The sequence below is a fragment of the Myxine glutinosa genome, chromosome 5 (genome assembly GCF_964187855.1).
Source record: "Myxine glutinosa chromosome 5, kmMyxGlut1.1, whole genome shotgun sequence".
Lineage (NCBI taxonomy): Eukaryota > Metazoa > Chordata > Myxini > Myxiniformes > Myxinidae > Myxine > Myxine glutinosa.
Genome location: NC_136265.1, coordinates 94,968,730 through 94,991,254, shown reverse-complemented (window position 1 = coordinate 94,991,254; position 22,525 = coordinate 94,968,730). Strand labels below are relative to the sequence as shown.

The window sequence follows — 22,525 nt, the reverse complement described above, 5'->3', positions numbered from 1 at the left end:
AAACTTCTTCGCCTAGAAAGACTGGAAGATCATCATCAGGACCGAGAAAATGTACCAACATGCAGCTCAGTTGTTGGGTCTACCCAAGGTCGTGTCATACGTCGGAGCTCTGTCAAGCCAGTTGACTGGACGCTGTGCATGTTTTGTCAGGATCGTACGTCAAAACAACGATTAAGTTCAGTTATGACATTCAATGTCAGCAAAGATATTTTAGAGGCATCTAAATTACATCACAAGCTATGCTTCAGTTTGGCAGGCGTTAGTGACCTCATCGCAGCGGAAGGTAAATATCACCTTCCTTGCTTAAGTTCGTTCAAAAGAAGTACATCCAAAGTCAAAGAAGATTTTCACACCAGTCAAGACTTACCTTTGATATGGCTTTCTTCAGAACTTATGTATGCAGCCCAAAAGGGTCATGTGCTGAGGCTAAGTGACGTCTGGGATCGGTATGTAAATCTTTCAGAGGAAGCTAACACAGTTATTCCGAAGTCCTTTGTAAGTCGTCGGACAACATTCAGGGAAAAACTGCAATCTCGAGTAGGTGATACCATCCTCTTTGTTCGACCTGATGGTGGGACATCTCAGAGAGAAACGTTGTTGGTACCATCTAAGTATACCGGCAATGCTGTATCTGGACTGACGGATGAAGCAGACGAACAACTAACAATGCCTAGGTTCGGGCCTGAAGAGGACATCTTCCTGGCGCTGGTGCATGTTGCCCTAAAACTTCGAGGAGATTTGCTTGATAAGCCTGGCCACGTGGGATTTGAAGTGAGCATCGGAAACGCACTAAGTTGCGTACCAGAGACTGTCTACATGTTCCTCAAGCTCTTATATGGTGGTCCGTGTCAGCTTGAAATAGAACCATGCGTTGCCAAAGAAGATGATACGAAACTAGAACAACAAGTCCTCAGCAGTGCTCAGGACATGGTATATGGAGTGAGCGGAGGCAGTAAACTGACGCCGAAACATATAGGGCTCGGCAGCACCCTGCACCAAACTACACGATCTAAGGAGTTGGTGGAAATGTTCCATAAGGCAGGACACACCCTCAGTTACCATCAAGTGTTGCAGTTGGACACAACCTTAGCCAAGTCCACAATTAAGTCTATGAATCCAAACACCGGTGCCGTCATACCACCTAATCTAGTTCCTGACCGCTTTCTGTTCTACACTGCTGACAATATCGACATACTGGATGAGACATTGGACGGAAAAGAAACCTTCCATGCCACTCAGCTGGCAGCGTGGCAGAGAGGACCATCCGCAGACGTGAAGTGGGACAGCATGGTTCTTTCTAAAGACCGAATGCTGCATGTCCCAGAGGTCATGGACACCTTAAATGCTGCAACTATGCCTGCCGTCAGGGCCGAACCATCTTTCAGTGGCCAAGTGGAAAAAACTTGGTATCATCAACCGTCCAAGGACACTGATTGTGCAGCAAGGGCCCAATCGGTGGATTTAGCGTTCAATTTCATGCGACTCAACTCAACAACGGAAACCAGTTGGACAGTATTCAATGAGTCCCTGACACAAAATGATCCTCCACAAACTACAGTTGGCTATATGCCCATAATCCTGGCACCAGCGCACGAGTTTGATACACTCAAAACAGTCGTGGAGCGATGTTTGGAAGTTTCATCTCGCTTCGGACAAGAATACACGGTACTGAGTGTGGATCAAGCACTTTATTGCAAGCTCATGGAGTTGAAGTGGTGCAATCCGGAGTACAAGAAGAGACTCATTCCACGTCTAGGAGGGCTACACATTTCAATGAACTTTTAAAAAGTTATTGGAGAACACATGCACGGATCTGGATTGGCAGAGGCCTGGGTTGAAGCTGGTCTAATGGGACAGAACACCATTGAAGCAGCATTGGCTGGCAAAAAGTTCAACAAAGCCATGCGAGCACACAAAATTACATGCCAGGCCCTATGGCGACTATTAGGACCCAATCTACTAGACTATGTGAAAGAAGCCGACGAGCAACTGCATATTCAAATATCCAAGGCTGCATCCGACCTGGCAGCTGTTGAGATCCTTGTCACCTTGCTGACAAACCCAACGTTTTCATCATTGATGTCAGATTTCCTGGAACGCAGAAAGGAGGACAATGTCAACTTCTCTTTCTGGTGGGGATACCTGGAAATGGTAGCAATTCTACTTATGTTCACAAGAGCCCAACGAGATGGACTTTGGGACCTTCACATCCATTCATTCACCTGCATGCTACCTTTCTTTCTCAGGTATGACCATGTAAACTATGGACGCTGGGGTCCTGTCTACTTGGCTGAAATGAGAAACCTACCAGAGTCAGTTCTCGAAGAATTCAAAAAAGGAAATTTTGTGGTCAAACGGTCGGCGCGTAAGTTCAATCAGGTTGATCCCGACCAGGCACAAGAGTGGTTGAATGGAACTGGTAAAAGGGCCGGAGGAATCGTTGGTATCACCAAAACCAATACAGCCTTGAACAGATGGGCATTGTCTTACAACCTGAGAGCACATATTGCAGCAGATACGCGTGAAATGTTGCAGATATATCCAAAAGACTTGCTCAGCCATAACGAATCGAAACCAGCAAGACAACAACGTGACAATGCAGACGAGAACATTCTGCTCAGCATATTGGAACGCTTCCATGTGTTTGCACCTGATACGCATCACGCTGCGCTGCAAAACATTGCAACAAAAGACGTTGCTAGCGAAGAAATCCAAACATCGCTACTGAACGCACGAGTCATGGGTCAGAAACAACTGGATGAATTTGTGGAGGATAGACTTGTTGGAGACGCAGAAACCTCAGTGCCTCAGCACTCATTGTATGACACCATCAAGAAGAACAATGCTCCAACATTCGACGATCTTTATCAGGTAGTACAACACAGTGCCGAAAAGAACAAACGCACTGTTCTGAAAGCTGATCAAAACTTCCTCCAACGTTTGGTAACGGCATATGCATCTGGCCGCACGATCAACTTGGACAACGTGTTGAACCACGAACTTCTTCGAGTACCAGTCTCGCTGGCAGAGCTCAATGGCAATTTAAGGACAGGAAACAAATCGTTGCTGGCTGATATGTTGACAGCAGATGTTCCATGTCCTGCTACGCTCGATCTGCACGGGAAATCAGCTTGTCTTGTTATAGATGGACAGGCTCGAGTCGTGGCCATTGGGAAACCGGTTGCTGCCAAGACATTTGGAGACTTGGCAGACGTCTTCACAAGATCAATCTTCCAGTCAGGAATGCAATATCTTCGCATAGACGTTGTATTTGACAGATACCGAGATGAGTCGATCAAAGCAGGAACAAGAACCAAACGAACAAAGACAAGTCGTCCAATACGTCGTATTGTAGAAGGACGGGAGGTGCCACTGCCTAACTCCTGGATAAACTTCATTGCCCTTCCAGAAAACAAGGCAGCCCTTGCTCGCTTCCTCTCGGAAGAACTTCTGGCACATGCTCCTGGTGATACAGAGATTGTGGTTGCAGGGGGGTTTGACGATGAGCGTGAAATCAGGTCATCACGTGGCAATACTGACCTCACTCCACTAAAAGCAACACACGAAGAAGCGGACACACGCATAATTCTACATGTCATAGATAGTCGGCTGGACACTGTAGTTGTATGTGCGAGAGACACTGATGTCATGCTGTTGTTGGTGGCACATTTTCCGCGTGTCAGTTGCAGAAATCTATGGATGATGGCTGGTACTGCCCAGAAGAGAAAGTACATACCCATAGGTCCATTATATCACAACTTGCCATCAAATTCAGTCCAATCACTTCTGCCATTTCACGCTCTTACGGGATCGGACACGACATCGCACATCTGTGGACACACGAAACGTTCAGCATGGAAAGTCTTCCTTGAGTATCACCACCTTCTTGTGGGTTTGGGAGTAGGGAATTTGACCCCTGAAGTGTCAAAATCGACAGAAATATTTGTCTGCAAAATCTACGGGATGAACAATCTGGAGACAACAGATAGCGTTCGTCGGGTCATGTTTGAGAAGGCCTGCAAACCAGAAGCGATGCCACCCACGAGCGATGCTCTCAAATTCCACATCCAGCGTGTGCATTACCAATCTCTGATATGGAAGGAGGCACACTGCCCACTTCCGAACCTGCCGAATGTCACGGAGTTGGGATGGAAAAGGGTCGCTACCAATTTGCAACCAGTGCTGATGACACTCCATCCAATTCCTGAGTCGTGTCTTGAACTTGTTTCTTGCAGTTGCAGGTCACGGTGTCGTACCATGCGCTGTAGCTGCCGTAAAGCAAAACTTGGCTGCACAGCTGCATGTGTATGTCGGCAAGAAACTGACCCGGACGGTTGCTTTAATGACAATGTGTAATGTGTTAACGACATTATTCAACTTACCGTCGAGCCTGCATATCGTAAAAGACGTCATGACTGTGCTACCTGTATATAGTTAAACGTTCATATGTGATTGTTCACTGCATGTAATCGTATTAATCAATGAAGATCAAAAGTAAAGTTGTATTGCCTTGTAATCGTGTTGTTTATTATATGAGCTGTGTGGCACAAGGGTCCATGTGTAAGTGTCTGTAGATATCATTTTAGCTGCAGTTAGCCGATATTTAGAGCTATTTTGTGAGCAACCACATTGAATGTGTCCTGTTTCAGTATATAGCTTTGGTCCAACACTAATAATAGTGCGCTCATATGCTTCCTTGACCTCGATAACCTGGGGCTAGACATCAAAATAATGATTCTATGTTCACTAGAACTGGAGATATCGTCAATATAAGATTTGATGGCGGCCATCTTGGAAAATGGCCGAAACATCGATTTCTGCTAAAATAGTATATACAAATTTGATTGCCCGGAAATATTCATCTTGTTTCACGTAAAGTGTACTTGTTGAAATGTCTTCCTGTGTGATTCTGAGTTCAGCGGCTAAAAGTTAAATATTTTGGCGGCCATTTAGTTTTTTCCAGATTTGAGCATCAAATACCAAAAATTCAGCTTGGTATCCTATTTTTTCATGATCAGCACCCCCAAAATAGGTTAAAAACACTTGTTACCAACTTTTACTCAGAAATGCCCCTATAACTTGTATTAGATGCATTTCTGGAAATTTAGCCTAGTCTAAAAGTCATATTAATCTTCTATATTTTAATTCAGACGAAAATTCACATTACACATACATCAAAGATATTACAAAATTAATAAAACCACAAGTATGTAAAAGAACAAATAAAATATATATTTGTATGCGTTGTCTTAACTTCTTCCATACACAAGAAAGATTAGATAAACATTCAAATTATTGTGGTGAACATAAATCAACGGTAATCAACATGCCTAAAAAAGGCTCAAAGATCACATTCAAAGATGAAAAGAAAACAATAAAACATCCATTTGTTATATATGCTGATTTTGAAAGTATTTTAGAAAAAATTGATACTGCTTCTTCAGATCCAAAAGAATCATACACAAATACATATCAAAAACATACTCCTTGTGGTTTTTGTTATTATATCAAATCATCCGTTGGTGATGATTATAACAAGTTAGAGATGTATAGAGGCTCAAATACCCCAGAGGAGTTTGTGAAACGACTAGAAAAAGACTGTGTTCGATTAACCAAGATAATGAGAGAAACCAATAAACCAATGTCCTTAACAAGTAAAGAAAAAAGGGAATTTATAAAAAAAATGTCTGTCATATTTGTGAGGAGAAAATTGGTAAAGGTTCAAAGGTTAGAGACCATTGTCATCTCACTGGTAAATATAGAGGTCCGGCTCATCAAAGTTGTAATATTTCAACTCCCCTCTTTCATTCCTGTTTTTCTTCATAACAACGCTTATTATGATACACATCTATTTATCAAGGAACTCTCAAAGACTTCTGGAAGTGTCTCAGCAATTCCAAACACGGATCAGAAATACATTTCATTCACAAAAACAATTCACACATCTCCTATTACTCATATCAGATTTCTTGATACATTTAAATTCATGGCAAGTCCATTGGCTTACTTGGTTCAAAATCTTAAAGAGTTTCCATGTCTTTCAGAGTATTTTTCAGATAAAGATTTACTAACACAAAAGAGAATTTACCCCTATGACTATATGGACTCATTTGAGAGATTCAATGAAACACAACTTCCTTTAAAAGAACATTTCTATAACAAATTAAATAATAGTCATATATCTGATAAAGATTATGTACACGCACAAAATGTTTGGGAAAAATATAACATAAAGAATCTTGGTGAGTATCACGATTTATACCTCAAAACTGATGTGCTTTTGTTGGCTGATGTGTTTGAGGCTTTCAGAACAATCTGTCATTCTGGATATGAATTGGATCCTGCTCACTATTACACTGCTCCTGGATTGGCTTGGTGTGCGATGTTGAAAATGACAAAACAAGTTTTGGATTTGATAACCGATGTTGATATGCTTTTGATGATTGAAAAGGCAGAGAGAGGAGGAATTTCACAAGTCTGTTGAAAGAGATATGCTAAAGCAAATAACAAGTACATTCCAAATTATGATCCATCGGTAGAGAGCTCCTACTTGATGTATTATGATGCGAACAACCTGTATGGCTGGGCAATGTCTCAGGCTCTTCCTTATGGAAAACTTAGATGGGTAAAGGAAAAAGATTACAAAAAGGTTTTACAAGATGTATGTATCTCTACACAAAAAGAATTGGATGATTCAAAGGTTGGTTATTATTTTGAGGTCGATTTGAAATATCCAGAGGAACTTCATAACCTACTCAAAGATCTCCCATTTGCTTGTGAAAAGGAAAGTCCAAAGAAGGAGTGGTTAAGTGATTATCAACAATTATTTAATATAGGTGAATCAACAGAAAAATTACTTACTACATTATATAACAAGAAAAATTATGTTCTACACCAAAGAAATTTGCGACAATATTTATCAAAAGGTCTAAGAGTAGAGAAGATCCATAGGGTTCTAAAGTTCAATCAAAGTCATTGGTTAAAGGGGTACATTGATTTTAATACACAAAGAAGAACAGAGTCAAAAACAGATTTTGAAAAAGCCTTTTATAAATTGATGAATAATGCGGTCTTTGGTAAGACCATGGAAAATGTGAGGAAAAGACAAAATATCAGACTATCAACATCTTGGAAACAAGCATCAAAATTAATTAATAGACCGAGTTTTACTAGAGCTGAGGTCTTTACTGAGAACTTTTGTGCGATCCATTTGATTAAAGAGAGTATTGAAATGGACAAACCTATTTATATTGGAACATCAATTCTTGATTTATCAAAGTCATTAATGTATGATTACTTTTATAATAACTTGAGGAAGAAATATCAATATGATGTTAATCTACTTTATATGGATACAGATAGTTTTATTTTGCAAATTAATACTGATGATGTTTATTCAGACATGAAAAAGGACATTAATATCTATGACACTAGTAATTACAGTCCAGAGAGTGAGTTGTTCTCTTCTAAAAATAAAAAGGTGATTGGAAAGTTTAAGGATGAATTAGGAGGAAATGTCATGAGTGAATTTGTGGGATTGAGGTCTAAGGCTTATGCTTATAAATACATTGTGAATAACGTTGAAAAGACTGATAAGAAGTTAAAAGGTGTAAAGAAAAATGTTATTAAAGAAACAATAAACTTTAAGGATTATAATAACTGTTTAACAACAAAGAAAGAAGAGTTTAGAAAGATTAATGGAATAAGAAGTTATAAACATAAATTATATTCAGAAGAGGTGAATAAGAAAGCATTGGGGGCTTTTGATGATAAGAGGTTTATTTTAGAAATGGAATTGATAGTCTCCCTTATGGTTATATAAGTATATAAGTGATAAGTTAAAAAGGGGGGTTAGGGATTTTAATGGGCTACCGCCGCCTTTTTACTATTATATAAATGATAGAACCAAGTACCAACCAGACTAAAGAGTGGAGGTGTAATCAACCTTGGTATATAAATGGTAAACATAACGAATGTGAAAAATATCAAATAGGTATAATTGAAAAGACAACTGGTAAAAAAGTTCACAAAACTAGTAAGAGAATTAATTTAAATACTGGTGAGTTGGGTAAAAAAGATGGAAATTTTTTTGGGTGGACAAAAAACTTTGATGGTTGTCAGGAAAATATATACTTTAATTTTAAAATGGTGTGTGGCACAGGAGGCGCTCAAACAAGAACATTGAGGGAGGTTTATCATTTTATTGGAGCTCAGTTAAAATATCTTAATAAAGAACCAAACTCAAACATCTACTTTGTTAATATATTAGATGGTGAAGGGAGTGGCAAGAGAATTAAATTATTTCCCACGCATAAACAAATATTTGTAGGATCGATGTTTGAGTGGTCTACTCGGGATCATTGATAGTAAGAGTACCATAAAACCAAGGGGGAATCATTGTTTGAGTGGTCTAATGAACAACATTAAGGATAGGTGTCAAAAGGCTAAAAGGTTCGTAAAGAGGTGAGAGGAAAATTAACATGTAAGTGAATGGGTCGATGTTTGAGTGGGTCAAAGATAATCTGCCAGATGATATGTAGAAGAAGGATTATAGGTCTATAAGGGAAAACAAATATTTGTAGTGTTTGAGTGGTCTAATGAACAACATTAAGGATAGGTACTATAGACAAAAGGTTCATAAAGATTAGGGTGGGAGAAATAGAGGTGTTAATGGGCAATGGATTGGATTTAAGAGGAATTATTTAAGAGGAAAATTAACATGTAAGTCAATGGGAAAATGAGAGTGTCCCAGAAGCAACATATATACACTACTATCATGTGTTGTTTAAGGTGGGATACAACAACAACAACAACAACAACAACATGCATTTTAAGGCCATTTTCCCTGCGAGAGCGGTGGTTAGCCTTGCGGTCCCCATGACAATCTTTTCCATTTTCTGCATCTCTCCTTGTTAACCCTCTTGCCCGCATTTCTTCTTCCACCATCTTTAGCCAAGTCTTTCTCGGTCTTCCCCGTCCTCTACTTCCTTCTACATTCATTTCCATCACTCTTCTCAACCAGTCACTTTCATCCTTCCTCAACACATGACCAAACCATCTCAACCTGTTCCTCTTCACAGCATCCATCACAGGCTCTATTCCCATCATCTTTCGCAATTCATCATTTGTCTTCCTCTCTCTCAACGATACTCCGCACATCCACCGAACCATTCGCATTTCCACCCTTTCCAGCCTTCGTTGCTGCTCTATGTTCATTACCCATGTCTCGCTCCCATAAATCATAACACTTTCCACACATGCAGCATACACCTTTCCCTTCAGCTTCAACGACACTCCCCTCATCATGAGCACGCCACTCAGTTCCCGAAACCTCTTCCAGGCACATCTCACTCCAGCAACCGTTGCAGAGTCTGATCCACCTTCTCCATTCAGCATGTCTCCGAGGTAGCAAAATGTTTTCACATCTTCCAGCTTCATGCCGTCTCCAATATCCAACTCAACATTTCCTCCATCTGCAGCTCCCTTTGTGCACACTTCACATTTGAATGTAGCTGCCACACTGGTTAATGACCCTCTCAGACCACTAGATTTTTGATGAACCCACTCAGCGCACATTGTACATTGAATGGAGTTCACTCCGACACCCTTCCTGCATACAGCACATGGCCACTTCCCAGTTCTTTCCACCTCACCACATGCTTTACCACTTGCCATCACCTTTGTCTTTCCTATATTCACCTTCAGAGATTTTGTCTCCATACATTCCTTCCACTTGTTCATCTTTTCCTTCAGTCCATCCATACTTTCTGCAATCAACACCAGATCATCTGCATAAAACAACTCCCACGGTAAACCCTCTTTTACGTTCTGAGCCAGCACTTCCATCACAGCTACAAATAGTAGTGGACTTAGTACCGACACCCTGATGCACTCCCGTCCTTACAGCTGTGCGCGCTCTTTTGTACATTGCCATCACTACTCTGATCAACCATTCTTCCCATGTCAATACTTCGCGTGGAACCCTATCGAATGCTTTCTCCAGATCAACAAACCCAAGAAACAACTTCTTCCAAACACCCTTTCCAATACCTTCATTCCATGCTCCAATACCTTTATCGCTCAGTACGAGCCACACTCCAGAGGGTCACCTTTCCCCTTGTTTAGAGGGATGAGGGCACTCAGTTCCCAATCCACTGGAATGCGGCCTTCTTTCATCACCAGATTACAGATCTCTGTCATTCTCTTCACACCCCAACTTCCTGCTGCCTTCAATATATCTCCCACAACTCCCGTCGGCCCTCCCGCCTTTCTACTCTTCATTGCTTTTATCGCTTCCTCAACTTCCTTCTCAGTTATCTTCTCTTCCGGTCCTAAAACTGGGTTACTCTCCATGTTGCCATCCCATTCATTCTCTGTATTCAACAGCATTTCCATATATTTTTTCCATCTTCCTTTAATTCCATCTGGGTCCAAAACGATTTGTCCCACTTCATCCTTCAAGCAACTCACCCCCATCACATCACACCTCTCTTTCGCTATCTGCTTTGCAATCCTGAATACCGCTCTCTGACCCTCTTCCGAATCCAAGCGTTCTCCGAACATTTTCCTACATACCTCCTGCACCTTTGTGACCTCTTTCTTTGCAGCCTTCTTGGCTGCCTTATAACTTTCATGCTCTGCTGTTTCTGCTCCCGTACCCTTGGCCTTCTGCGACTCCTTGAACTTCTTCCTCTTCTCATCAATCCTCTTTCCAACTTCATCATCCCACCACCATGTTTCCGAGTGCCTCGGTGGTCCTTTTGTCCATCCACATACCTCACCAATGGCTCCCAAAAGACTATCTTTCATTGACGTCCAACCACGTTCAAGCTCAACCACATCATCCTCTACCCTACTCAGCCTCTCTTTTTATGCCTCCCTTACCATCACCTCTTTCAACCTCCACACCTTCATTCTCGGTTGGTACTTCACCCGCCGAGCTCTCCTCGCACCTTTCACCCTTATGTCGAAAACAACCAAGTGGTGCTGTGAAACAGCCTCCTCCCCCGGGATAACCTTTGTGTCCCGAAGGTGCCCCCTATCTCGCCGACGCACCATCAGGTAGTCAACGGTTGTCGTCGACCCACCTGACATGTATGTAACAAGCTTATTATCCTTTTTCTGGAACTGAGTATTACAAATCAACAAATCAGCTCCATCAGCAAACTCCACAATCCTTTCACCTTCTCCATTTCTCACACCATATCCGTAACCCCCATGAACTCCCTCAAAACCGTCCATACTCCTTCCCACATGTCCATTTAGGTCTCCTCCTACCACAACAACTTCCTCATCTTTCACGTTTTCCATCAGCTTCTCTGTCGCACACCAGAACTTGTCCTTCTCTTCATCGCTCTGACCAACCTGCGGAGCATATCCCGAGATGACGTTCACCAAGAGCTTTTCAATCATCATTTTCACCATCATCAACTTATCAGTCACTCTAGTCACACTCACCACACTGTCTACAAACTCCTCAGAAAACAGGACACCAACACCATTCACGCCCTCCGGGCACCCTTGCCACGCAAACTTGTATTTCTGTCCCTGCCTACCCTTCACCATTCTCACAACACTTCCCTTCCATCTCGTCTCTTGCACACAACATATGTCCACTCTTCTTCTGACCAATACTTCCACCACTTCTCCTGATCTCGCTGTCATTGTCCCTCCATTCCATGTCCCAAACCTCAGAAAGTTTTTTTTTTTTTTTTTTTTGTATACAAGATCGAGGCTCGTGAAAGAGCGAACATTAATCACACAGAAAGACAAACAGACACACAAAACAAATAACATCGGGAGCGGTAGACAAGATGGGGAGAGAGGGGGAAGGACACAAACACAACATTTGAGAGCAGGGACCGAGAGACATGGAGACATCGAGAGAACTGTGGGAGGGAGAGGGCTTTGGGGTGGAGGCATGGGAAGGGGGGGGGGGGTGGGAGAGGTATAAAACATATGGACACTGCCAAGACTTCCAGGAAAGAAGTTGGAATTTCAAACAAGGTGGATCTGGGGTGAATTAGTGGGGGTAGAAAAGATCAAGGTTTTGGATGGGGGAAGATAAGAGATGGTGGTGAACAGCTGTTTTGAAGACCTGGAGGGAGGAGTGTGATTGAAGTGAGTGTGGGAGTTTGTTCCAGAGGCGGGAGAAAAGAGGAATGAAAGAGTGAAGGTGAGCAGAGAGCCGAGATTTCGGCAGTTTAACCATCAGAGGGTGGCTGGCAGATCTTGTGCGACCTGTAGGAATATTTGGGGGACAGAGCACAGAGAGAGCTGGGGGAGCAAGGCCGGAGAGGAGTCGGTAGAAGACAGAAAGACTACCTACCTGCCTGCGGTGAGTGAGTGAAAGGCCCTCAGAGATAGCTTCATCGTGGGAGATTCCAATGATTCTGAAAGCTTTGGATTCAACAGCGTGAAGCCGAGCCAGGTGTGAGGCAGGAGCACCAGCCCATAGGGGAGAACAGTATTCCATTGAGCTGCGGATGAAAGCCTTGTATGTGGTGAGGAGCTCAGGTGTGCCTAGGAAGGACTTCGCATGATGGAGGATGCCCAGTCGGCGACTGGCTTTGGAGGCCAGCTTGGAAATGTGGTTTTCCCAAGAAAGATCATGGCAGATGGTGAGACCCAAAAGCTTGAGCGACAGAACTTCTTGGAGAGGATTGTTGAGAAAGTAGATGGGAGGGTTGTCCAGTCGATCTTTTCGGAGAGACATAGTAAGAGTGTGAGATTTGTCAGGATTGAAAGACATGTTCCACATGTTTGACCAGTCTGTGATTTTGTCCAGGTCTTCAGAGAGTGAGGAGGCTGCAGACTGCCGATCTGAGGGAAGAGGAATGGAGCGGCAGAGAGTGGAGTCATCAGCAAAGAGATACAGAGGATTTTCCAGAGAGTCGGAGAGATCATTGATAAAGACCAGAAAAAGCACAGGGCCCAGCACACTGCCTTGGGGAACTCCAGCCTGAACGGGAAGGGGGAGATGAGAGAAATCCATTCAGGGCCACACGTTGACTACGACCAGAGAGGAAGTCCGCAAGCCATGCATGGAGATTTCCATGGATACCATAGGAGGAGAGTTTGGTGAGCAGAGCTGGGTGCCAGACCGTATCGAAGGCACGTGATATGTCAAGGGAGACAGCTCTGATTTCCTGTTTGGCATTGAGGACCTCCATCCATTGTTGAGACAGCAGAAGCAGCATGTCCAGAGTAGAGTGACCTGGTCTGAAACCAAACTTCCCTTCCATCTCGTCTCTTGCACACAACATATGTCCACTCTTCTTCTGACCAATACTTCCACCACTTCTCCTGATCTCCCCGTCATTGTCCCTACATTCCATGTCCCAAACCTCAGAAACCAATCACCACTTCGGGCTGTACCCTGCCCATATGTAGTTGTAATTGTCATGGTTCTCTTTTTGAGGCAATGTTTTTATGGCCGGATGCCGTTCCTGACGCCAACCCTCTTACGACACGCAGGGATACGGTGTACCTATTCTAACCAGTGTACACACAGGGATAAAGCTTTGAATAAAACCAAACGGGTTTAATCCAGATCAAATAAACAGAGAACGAAATCAATAATAACTATATACAATAAAGTAAAATAAATCCGATAAAAACTCAGGCGTCAAGTCACAAGCACAGATGGGGCGAGGGACACAATATGGTGACATATCTCTGGTGGCAGCGGTTGAGAGGATGTGCACAGAGCAGGCGATGGGGATGGGCACGGAGGAGGTGATGAGATGAGCAGGACGACGAAGAGATGATGAGGAGACGAACAGGACCATCAACAGGCAATGGTGGAGGATGATAACACCAAGGCCAAAGCAGGCAGGCAGGATGACCTCCTCAAAGCTCTCCTTCTCAGGAAGACCAATCTCCTCAGAATACCAGTTCTCACCAAAAACGTGAGCTCCTCTCCTCAGGCTCGCGGTACAGTTAATTCTCCTCAGGCTCGCGGTACAGTTAATTCTCCTCAGGCTTGCGGTGCAGTTTAAAGTGGGATGATCGATTAAAAGATTTTTCACAACTTGTGCATTTGTGTGGGCGTTCATCGTTGTGAATCATCATGTGTTGTTTAAGGGTGGATGATTGATTAAAAGATTTTCCACAACTTGTGCATTTCTTTGGGCGTTCATCATTGTGAATCATCATGTGTTGTTTAAGGGTGGCTGATTGATTAAAAGATTTTCCACAACTTGTGCATTTCTTTGGGCGTTCATCATTGTGAATCATCATGTGTTGTTTAAGAGTGGCTGATTGATTAAAAGATTTTCCACAACTTGTGCATTTCTTTGGGCGTTCATCATTGTGAATCATCATGTGTTGTTTAAGAGTGGCTGATTGATTAAAAGATTTTCCACAACTTGTGCATTTGTGTGGGCGTTCACCATTGTGAATCATCATGTGTTGTTTCAGGTGTGATGATTGATTAAAAGATTTTCCACAAATGATGCATTTGTATGGGCGTTCACCATTGTGAATCATCATGTGTTGTTTCAGGTGGGATGACCGTTTAAAAGATTTTTCACAACTTGTGCATTTGTATGGGCGTTCACCATTGTGAATTGTCATGTGCTTTTTGAGGTTGGATGAATGATTAAAAGATTTTCCGCAACTTGTGCATTTGTATGGGCGTTCACCATTGTGAATTCGCACGTGTGTTTTAAGGTTGGATGAATGATTAAAAGATTTTCCACAACTGATGCATTTGTATGGGTGTTCACCATTGTGAATTCTCATGTGTGTTTCAAGGGTGGATGATCGATTAAAAGATTTTCCACAACTGATGCATTTGTATGGGGGTTCACCATTGTGAATTACCATGTGCCTTGCAAGGTGGGATGATCGATTAAAAGATTTTCCACAACTGATGCATTTGTATGGGAGTTCACCGTTGTGAATTCTCACGTGTATTTTAAGGGTGGATGACAGATTAAAAGATTTTCCACAACTGATGCATTTGTATGGGCGTTCACCATTGTGAATCATCATGTGCCTTTTAAGGTTGGATGAATGATTAAAAGATTTTCCACAACTGATGCATTTGTATGGGAGTTCACCGTTGTGAATTCTCACGTGTATTTTAAGGGTGGATGATAGATTAAAAGATTTTCCACAACTGATGCATTTGTATGGGCGTTCACCATTGTGAATCATCATGTGTTGTTTAAGGGTGGATGACAGATTAAAAGATTTTCCACAACTTGTGCATTTGTATGGGCGTTCATCATTGTGAATCATCATGTGCCTTGTAAGGGTGGATGATCGATTGAAAGATTTTCCACAACTTGTGCATTTGTATGGGCGTTCATCATTGTGAATCATCATGTGCATTTTAAGGGTGTATGACAGATTAAAAGATTTTCCACAACTTGTGCATTTGTATGGGCGTTCCCCATTGTGAATCATCATGTGTTGTTTAAGGTGGGATGACCGATTAAAAGATTTTCCACAACTTGTGCATTTGTATGGGCGTTCACCATTGTGAATTCTCATGTGCTTTTTAAGGTTGGATGCTTGATTAAAAGATTTTCCACAACTTGTGCATTTGTGTGAGCGTTCATCATTGTGAATTATCATGTGCCTTTTAAGGTTGGATGACAGATTAAAAGATTTTCCACAACTTATGCATTTGTATGGGAGTTCATCTTTCTCTCCTTTGTGAGCCTGATGAAAATTATTACGTGCAAACAATTCATTATTCCTTTTGTTGCGTTTGTAAAAAGTCCTCTTGTTTGTTTCAGTTGGCGGGTCCTGCGGTCCTGTGTCTACGCTGTTCATAAAAGTAGGTGCAGTCTCCTTTGTAGATTCAATGGATACACCTGTAAATACAACATCACATGTCTGATTCACAAAAATCTGATTTTGTTCAATACTCGCAATATAATTCTGCCAAACGAACGCAAACGTACACAAACATGCACATGTGTATTTGTTCCACTGGAAAAAGGAAAACATTATTGTTGATGTAAATATACAGTGCTGTGTAACACTTTGGGTTTATCCCAAGATATTCATACTGTTGCGGTTTTAGTAAACCGCTGAGACAATGGCAACCACCATACAGTTCCATTAGTGGGATTCTTTCCATGATATAGAATAGCTCCTTCCCCTTTGTTAGTGGGTTAGAGTGTCGTAAAATGCGTTGGTGAAGGTTTTGAGAGGCTTTTTCACTCGTTTTCCTTGGGGGTAATTGTTTCATGTGCGCCTCGTCCCATATGTGTGATCCACGTTTTAATCTGGGAAGATTGTTTCATGCACGTGAGCAGCGAGTGTATCCCTAATTGCGCCAAAACCTATTTGAAGTGACAAGCGAAATAAAAACAAACCATCACCTCCTCAATTACCCCCAGATCTTTCCTTTATACCCGACGCGAAAGTACATCCCAATCACCATTATTAATGCAGAATTTGTTTCGATGCACTTTCTTTTCCAACATACACATTAAAAGCCATTGCAAAAGTATGATACACACGGCAGAGAGACTATCATTCCTCGACTAACTGGCTCATTCAGTCCGGACTGCATTAAGCTGTAAAGCTCGGCCGCCCTCATGAAATATCTAATTAAGATAAGATTGGTGCATATCCAGAACATCATGTGGCATTCAGTTAAACGGCATTACACCATAGACATTGAAGCAAGTGGTTCACTGATTGGCACTTGTGGTTGATTATCAACCTGCTGTGGCACAAAGTTATTCATGTGCGGTAGCCTCAGGCCCTGAAAGTTTGAGGGGAACCGCTGTCGGACAACATGGACGTCGGACATTTAGATTTCGCTGTCGGACAACATGGACCAACTTCGATCAACTCATCCAAACTCTCTCTTCCTCATATGTGGCGACTTGAACTGTCATCATGCCAGCTGGCTGGGTGTGGGTTCCTCTCTCACCAGCCATGGCACACCTCAGCAAAGGACTTCTGCGACTCTTTGGGAGTGACACAATCTGTCAATTTCCTGACACGGATCTCAGTCAAAGGAGTATCTTCTCTTCTCGACTTGGTTCTGACAAACTTCCCTGCAAATGTCTGCTGCTCTTCTTCTGCTCCAATCGGTTCTTCTGATCATGTCCTTGTTAAAGTGGACATCTCTCTGGCCATTCTCAGAGAGCCTCTTCAGCGCCGACGAGTCTGGCATTTCACTCAGGCTGACTGGCATGGTCTGCAAGCAGCCATCAATCATCTGGACTGGTCTCCCATCTCTACTGCCTCCGACATCAATTCTTCCTGGGAAGTCTTCCAAAGCAAACTGCTCTCTCTCTCATGCACAGTTTGTCCCATCTCGTCTTCAGTTGTCTTACCCTTCCACCCGTCCATGGTACACTGAATCTTTTGGTGAGGCAGTTGCCCTGAAACAACTTGCCTTTGCCTCTTGGAAGGCAAATCCAACTGAAGGCAATCTCAGTTCCTTCCACCAAGCTCGGAACAAGTGTGTGTCTACCCTCAGGAGTGCCAGGAAGCGCTATCTCTCCACACTCAAGATTGAACTCTCAAACCTGTCTCCTTCCTCCAAATCCTGGTGGCGTCTGGTCAAATCCGTTTCTGGTGTTTGTTCCCCCTCCGTCCCCTCCCTTACCTCAAATGGCTACACAGTTGACACCGCACGTGACAAAGCCGAATGCCTCAACTCTGTGCTTACCTCAAAATCTTGTGTCCCAAACCCATCTCTCTCTGTTCCCACCTTTCCCAGTCGAACCCAACTGCTCCTGGACTCTGTGTCCTTCTCTCCTGACAAGGTGGAGAAGACTTTTTGTCAAACCTCGACTCTGATTCTGCAACTGGACCAGACGGCATCAGCCCACGGGTCCTAAAATCCTGCTCTGCCGCTCTATCTCACCCTCTCTCTGTTCTTTTCACCCTCTCTTTTGCTCAAGGTCATCTGCCAGCATCTTGGAAATCAGCAAATATTACCGCTTTACACAAAAAAGGTGCAAAAACAGATCCTTGCAACGACAGACCAATCAGCCTGCTCCCAATTATCAGCAAAGTCATGGATTCCATCATTGCTTCGGATATCAAATCCTTCCTCTTCTCCAATGGCTTGATCTCTGATCATCAATTTGGATTCAGACCAGGTCATTCTACTCTGGACATGTTGCTTCTGCTGTCTCAGCAATGGATGGAGGTCCTCAATGCCAAACAGGAAATCAGAGCCATCTCCCTTGACATATCGCGTGCATTCGATACGGTCTGGCATCCAGCTCTGCTCACCAAACTCTCCTCATGTGGTATCCATGGAAATCTCCACTCATGGCTTGCAGACTTCCACTCTGGTCGTAGGCAACATGTGGCCCTGAATGGATTTCTCTCATCTTCCCTTCCTGTTAAGGCTGGAGTTCCCCAAGGTAGTGTTCTGGGCCCTGTGCTATTTCTGGTCTTCATCAATGATCTCTCCGACTCTCTGGAAAATCCTCTCTATCTCTTTGCTGATGACTACACCATCTGCCGCTCCATTCCTCATCCCTCAGATCGGCAGTCTGCAGCCTCCTCACTCTCTGCAGACCTGGACAAAATCACAGACTGGTTAAACAATTGGAACATGTCTTTCAATCCTGACAAATCTCACACTCTTACTATGTCTCTCCGAAAAGACCGACTGGACAAACCTCCCATCTACTATCTCAACAATCCTCTCCAAGAAGTTCTGTTGCTCAAGATTTTGGGTGTCACTATCTGCCATCTCACTATCACTATCTTTCTTGGGTAAACCACATTTCCAAGCTGGCCTCCAAAGCCAGGCGCCGACTGGGCATCCTCCGTCGTGCGAAGTCCTTCTTTGGCACACCTGAGCTCTTCACCACATACAAGGCTTTCATCCACAGCTCAATGGAACACTGTTCCCCCCTCTGGGCCGGTGCTCCTGCCTCACACCTAGCTCTGCTTCATGCTGTTGAAACCAAAGCTTTCAGAATCATTGGAATCTCCTGCGATGAAGCTAACTCCAAGGGCCTTTCACTCACTCACCGCAGGCAGGTTGGTGGTCTTTCTGGGTTCCCACCCGATTCCTCTCCGGCCTTACTCCCCCAGCTCTCTCTGTGCTGTCCCCCTGATATTCCTACAGGTCACACAAGATCTGTCAGCAACCCTCTTATGGTTAAACTGCCAAAATCTTGGCTCTCTGCTCACCTTCACTCTTTCATTCCCCTTTTCTCCCGCCTCTGGACCAAACTCCCCCACTCCCTTCAATCCCACTCCTCCCTCCAGGTCTTTAAAAAAACAGCTGTTCACCACCATCTCTTATCTTCCACCATGCAAAACCTTGATCTTTTCTACCCTCGCTAATTCACCCCAGATACACTTTTTTTTGAAATTGCAACTTCTTTCCTGGAAGTCCTTGCAGTGTTCATATGTTTTATACCTCTCCCACCTCCCCCCAAACCCTCTCCCTCACACATTTCTCTCGATGTCCCTGCTCTCAAATGTTGTGTTTGTGTCCTTCCCCCTCTCTCCCCATCTTGTCGACTGCGCCTCTTATTTTGTGTTTATGTGTCGGTTTGACTTTTTGTGTGATTCATGTTAGCTCTTTCACGAGCCTCGATCTTGTATACAAAAAAACCAAAAAAAAAACCGAGGCTGCCCCCCTTTTAGTGGACCCGAAACCCACGGCCGCAACAATACTTTCGGGTAAATTCATCCAATTATCATTGATAAGTCATTTGTGTCTATAACTGTAAATTGATTGCTTTTACAAATGCACATGTTCAACAATACACTTCAATTTTAATAAAATAATGATTTCAAAAATCGTCAAAAAAAAAAATCCCAAAGTTTTGCGCGATTGAAGCAGTCGTGTGCACCACCCAAATACATCAACCTATTTAACATGTCCAAGTACTCCAAAACTGGATGTTCTTGTAAGTATTAAGAAAGCAATCTGTGTTCCACATTGTTCAAGTATATAATTCAATTTTCATAAAATAAAGATTGTAAAAGACGAATAAATGAATTAATTCCGGGTTTTTCCACCGTTTTAATGAGTACATTGTGGCGTACACGAAAGCCCACTGGCGTGGTGACATCATTCCGCGCACCAAGTGGGCGGCGGCCACGCCCAAGGGGTAGGCGTGGCCTCAGGATATACACCGGGCGTGCAGCCCGGAACGCGCCAGTGCTACAGTGACCTCTTTGGAATAAAGAATAAAAAAAGAATAAACTTACCGCGTTGTCCGCTTCCTCCTTGGTAGCAAGTCGCGTGCGTAGCACCGCGTGCTTCATTGGTGACCTCCGACATTCGAGTCAGCCGTCGCTGACTACCCGAAACCGCCGCAACAATGGCTACCAACGCAGTCTCCATCAAGCTCCCCAAATTCTGGGAGTCACAAGCCGAAGTTTGGTTCCTGCAGGCGGAAGCCCAGTTCCGACTTCGAGGCATCACGGTGGACGAGACCATGTACTGCCACGTGGTCGCCGCCCTCGGGCCCGGCACGGCCACCCGCGTCGTATCGGTCCTAAGGGATCCACCTGCCGACGGCAAGTACGAGGCGGTCAAGCGTCTCCTCCTCGCCAAGTTCGGCCTAACGGTGGACGCACGGGCCGATCGCCTCTTGGACCTCCCCGAGATCGGGGACACGCGACCGTCGGTCCGTATGGACCATATGCTGGCGCTCATGGGCGATGAAACCCCGAATGCTCTATTGCGGGCATTGTTTCGACGCCAGCTGCCAGCACGAGTCCGCCTCGCTTTGGCTGGTTCCGCGCTAATGGAACCCCGTGTGCTCGCTGCTGAGGCCGACAAATACTACGCGGTTTTGGACACGCAGGCGAGTCTTGGCGCGGTCGCCGCTCCCGAGGCTCCCAAGGCTTTCCCCGATGCACCGCACCTCGTGTGCGCAGTCACGCCCCACCCACCACCACCGCCGCCGCAAAGAAAACCGCGGCCTCCGACGCCGCAGCTGCCCACCTGGTGTTTCTTCCATGCCAAGTTCGGCCACGAGGCTCGGCAGTGTAGCCCGCCGTGCTCATTCGGCAGGTCGGGAAACGGGCGAGCCGACGCTCGGTGGCAACGGTGAGCGTCGGCAATTCAAACAGCCTTCTGTACATAACGGACACCTTTTCTGGGCGCCGTTACCTGTGCGACATGGGGGCGCAGGTGAGTGTCGTTCCTGCCGGTACGTCCGACAAGCACACCGCGGGCCGAGGTCCCGCGCTGCTTGCGGCCAATGGTACGTCTATACGCACGTACGGAAAACGCTGTCTCTCCCTGCGGTTCGGAGGTCAGGTTTTCCGTTGGTCGTTCGTTACGGCCGACGTGCCTATGGCACTGCTCGGCGCGGACTTCTTATGTGCTAATGGATTACTAGTCGATGTAAAGCGCAGAAGGCTTGTCCAGGCTGAGACGTTCAGCTCGCTCGCATGTGCGCTGCCCGCCTCGTTGAGCAGCTCACAGAGCGGCTCACCGAGCGGCTCGCTGAGCGGTTCCGTTCCGGCCAGGTTCATCTGTACGCTTCCGGCAGCGGATGAATTTGCCCGCCTCCTCGCGGGTTTCCCGGCCCTCACGCGGCCCACCTTCTCGGCGGGGACCGTCAAGCACGCGGTGGAACATCACATCCCCACCGGCGGGCCACCGGTCTACACCTGGGCATGCCGCCTCGAGCCGACGAAGCTCGCGGTAGCGAAAGCGGCATTCGCCACGCTGGAGCGACTCGGCATCGTGCGGTGCTCCGAGAGCGCGTGGGCGTCCCCACTCCACATCATGCCCAAGCCCGGCGGGGGATGGCGACCGTGCGGGGACTACCGGCGCCTCAACGACGCCACCACCCCCGACCGCTACCCCGTCCCCCACATCCAGGACTTCTCGGCCCGGTTGGCGGGGATGTCCTTCTTTTCAAAGGTGGACCTCGTACGCGGCTACCATCAGGTCCTTGTCAGGCCGGAGGACATCCCGAAGACGGCTGTCATCACGCCGTTCGGGCTTTTCGAATTTCTTCGGATGCCCTTCGGTTTGAAAAATGCGGCTCAGGCGTTCCAGCGCCTCATGGACAGCGTCTTGCGCGGCTTGGATTTTTTGTACGTCTACCTGGACGACATCCTCGTCGCCAGTGCGTCGCCAGTGCGTCGCGCGAAGAGCACCTACACCATCTCCGCACGCTCTTCGAACGTCTGGGCCAGCACGGCCTGATCGTGAACCCCGCCAAGTGCCGGTTCGGTGTCACTGAAATCGACTTTTTGGGGCACCGCGTCACCAGGCACGGGGCCGTCCCCCTACCGGCCAAGGTGGAGGCGGTGAAGGGGTTTCCGCGCCCCTGCACGATCAAGGGGCTCCAGGAGTTCCTGGGCATGGTAAACTTTTACCATCGGTTCCTGCCCCGCATCGCCCAGCTCCTGCGCCCCTTACACGAGGCCCTTCGAGGGAAGCCGGGCAAAGGTGACGTTACCTGGACCGAGCAGATGAACGCGGCGTTCTCGGGCGCGAAGTTCACCTTGGCCAACGCCACCATGCTCGCGCACCCGGCGCCCGATGCACCGATCGCCCTCACCACCGACGCCTCGGACTACGCGGTGGGCACGGTGCACGAGC

At 45.3% G+C, this 22,525-nt stretch overlaps 1 protein-coding gene across 1 annotated transcript in view; it reads right to left on the bottom strand.

The window, feature by feature from the left end:
* Positions 1-22,525, bottom strand: part of LOC144888173 (uncharacterized) — a 192,040-nt gene that overhangs the window by 114,078 nt on the left and 55,437 nt on the right. The window contains exon 3 of the mRNA XM_078777119.1: positions 14,074-15,827. Within this exon, the coding sequence (XP_078633245.1) occupies positions 14,074-15,827 (1,754 nt within the window). The remainder of the gene's footprint in view (positions 1-14,073; positions 15,828-22,525) is intronic.